The sequence below is a fragment of the Parasteatoda tepidariorum genome, chromosome 4 (genome assembly GCF_043381705.1).
Source record: "Parasteatoda tepidariorum isolate YZ-2023 chromosome 4, CAS_Ptep_4.0, whole genome shotgun sequence".
Lineage (NCBI taxonomy): Eukaryota > Metazoa > Arthropoda > Arachnida > Araneae > Theridiidae > Parasteatoda > Parasteatoda tepidariorum.
The window spans coordinates 68,991,770-68,992,587 of NC_092207.1; the positions used below are offsets into that span (position 1 = coordinate 68,991,770).

An 818-nucleotide genomic window follows, 5' to 3' on the forward strand; every position below is an offset into this window, starting at 1 on the left:
TATGTATGTATGTATGTATGTATGTATGTATGTATGTATGTATGTATGTATGTATGTATGTATGTATGTATGTATGTATGTATGTATGTATGTATGTATGTATGTATGTATGTATGTATGTATGTATGTATGTATGTATGTATGTATGTATGTATGTATGTATGTATACTGGGTTCGAGCCCCCTTCCTCCACTCTTGAGATACTTTTGTGGGGAATGATTATTATTGTAGTATTAAAAATCAAATATAATCTCTGTAACCAAATATTTTTATCATAAAAAGTTGCACCATGAGTAACATGATGCGATTAGTTTATTATTAATAGTATTAGTTTACTTTAATACTCGATTACTTTATTACTTCAATATAACTTTATAGAGTTAAAATGTTTTTTTTTCCCTTTTATTCATTGTAGAGCAAGGAATACAGAAAGATGTAATTCCTTCAGAAATGATTCGAGCCGGAAATATATCTCAAGATTTTCACATCGATTCTTCCAGAAAAAGCGATTTAGGAAATTTTCAATTGAAAAAAACTTTTACGAAAACGGCAGATCATAATTTAATCAAAATAAATCAAAATGCTGATAACACCAATGATCAAGACAAGACGGCTAATCTTGCATTACAAGAGGAAGTTACGGAAACAAAAACAAATAAGGAAACAGAAGACGTAAAGGAAGCATTAGAAGAAGCTGTAGAGGAATCATCAGCATTTGTTTTCATAAGTAACGAATATTTTGTAATAAGTATTGCTGTATTGTGTAATCTATATATTTTTTTATTTATAACATAATCTTAAACTAATATCCACGGCAA

The 818-nt window shown here is 28.2% G+C and overlaps 1 protein-coding gene across 1 annotated transcript in view; it reads left to right on the top strand.

The window, feature by feature from the left end:
• The window catches only part of LOC107445147 (uncharacterized), a 21,336-nt gene extending 20,518 nt beyond the window's left edge, over positions 1-818 (top strand). Inside the window, exon 6 of the mRNA XM_016059486.3 lies at positions 416-818. Coding sequence (XP_015914972.2) covers positions 416-795 — 380 coding nt within the window. The 3' untranslated portion in view covers positions 796-818. The remainder of the gene's footprint in view (positions 1-415) is intronic.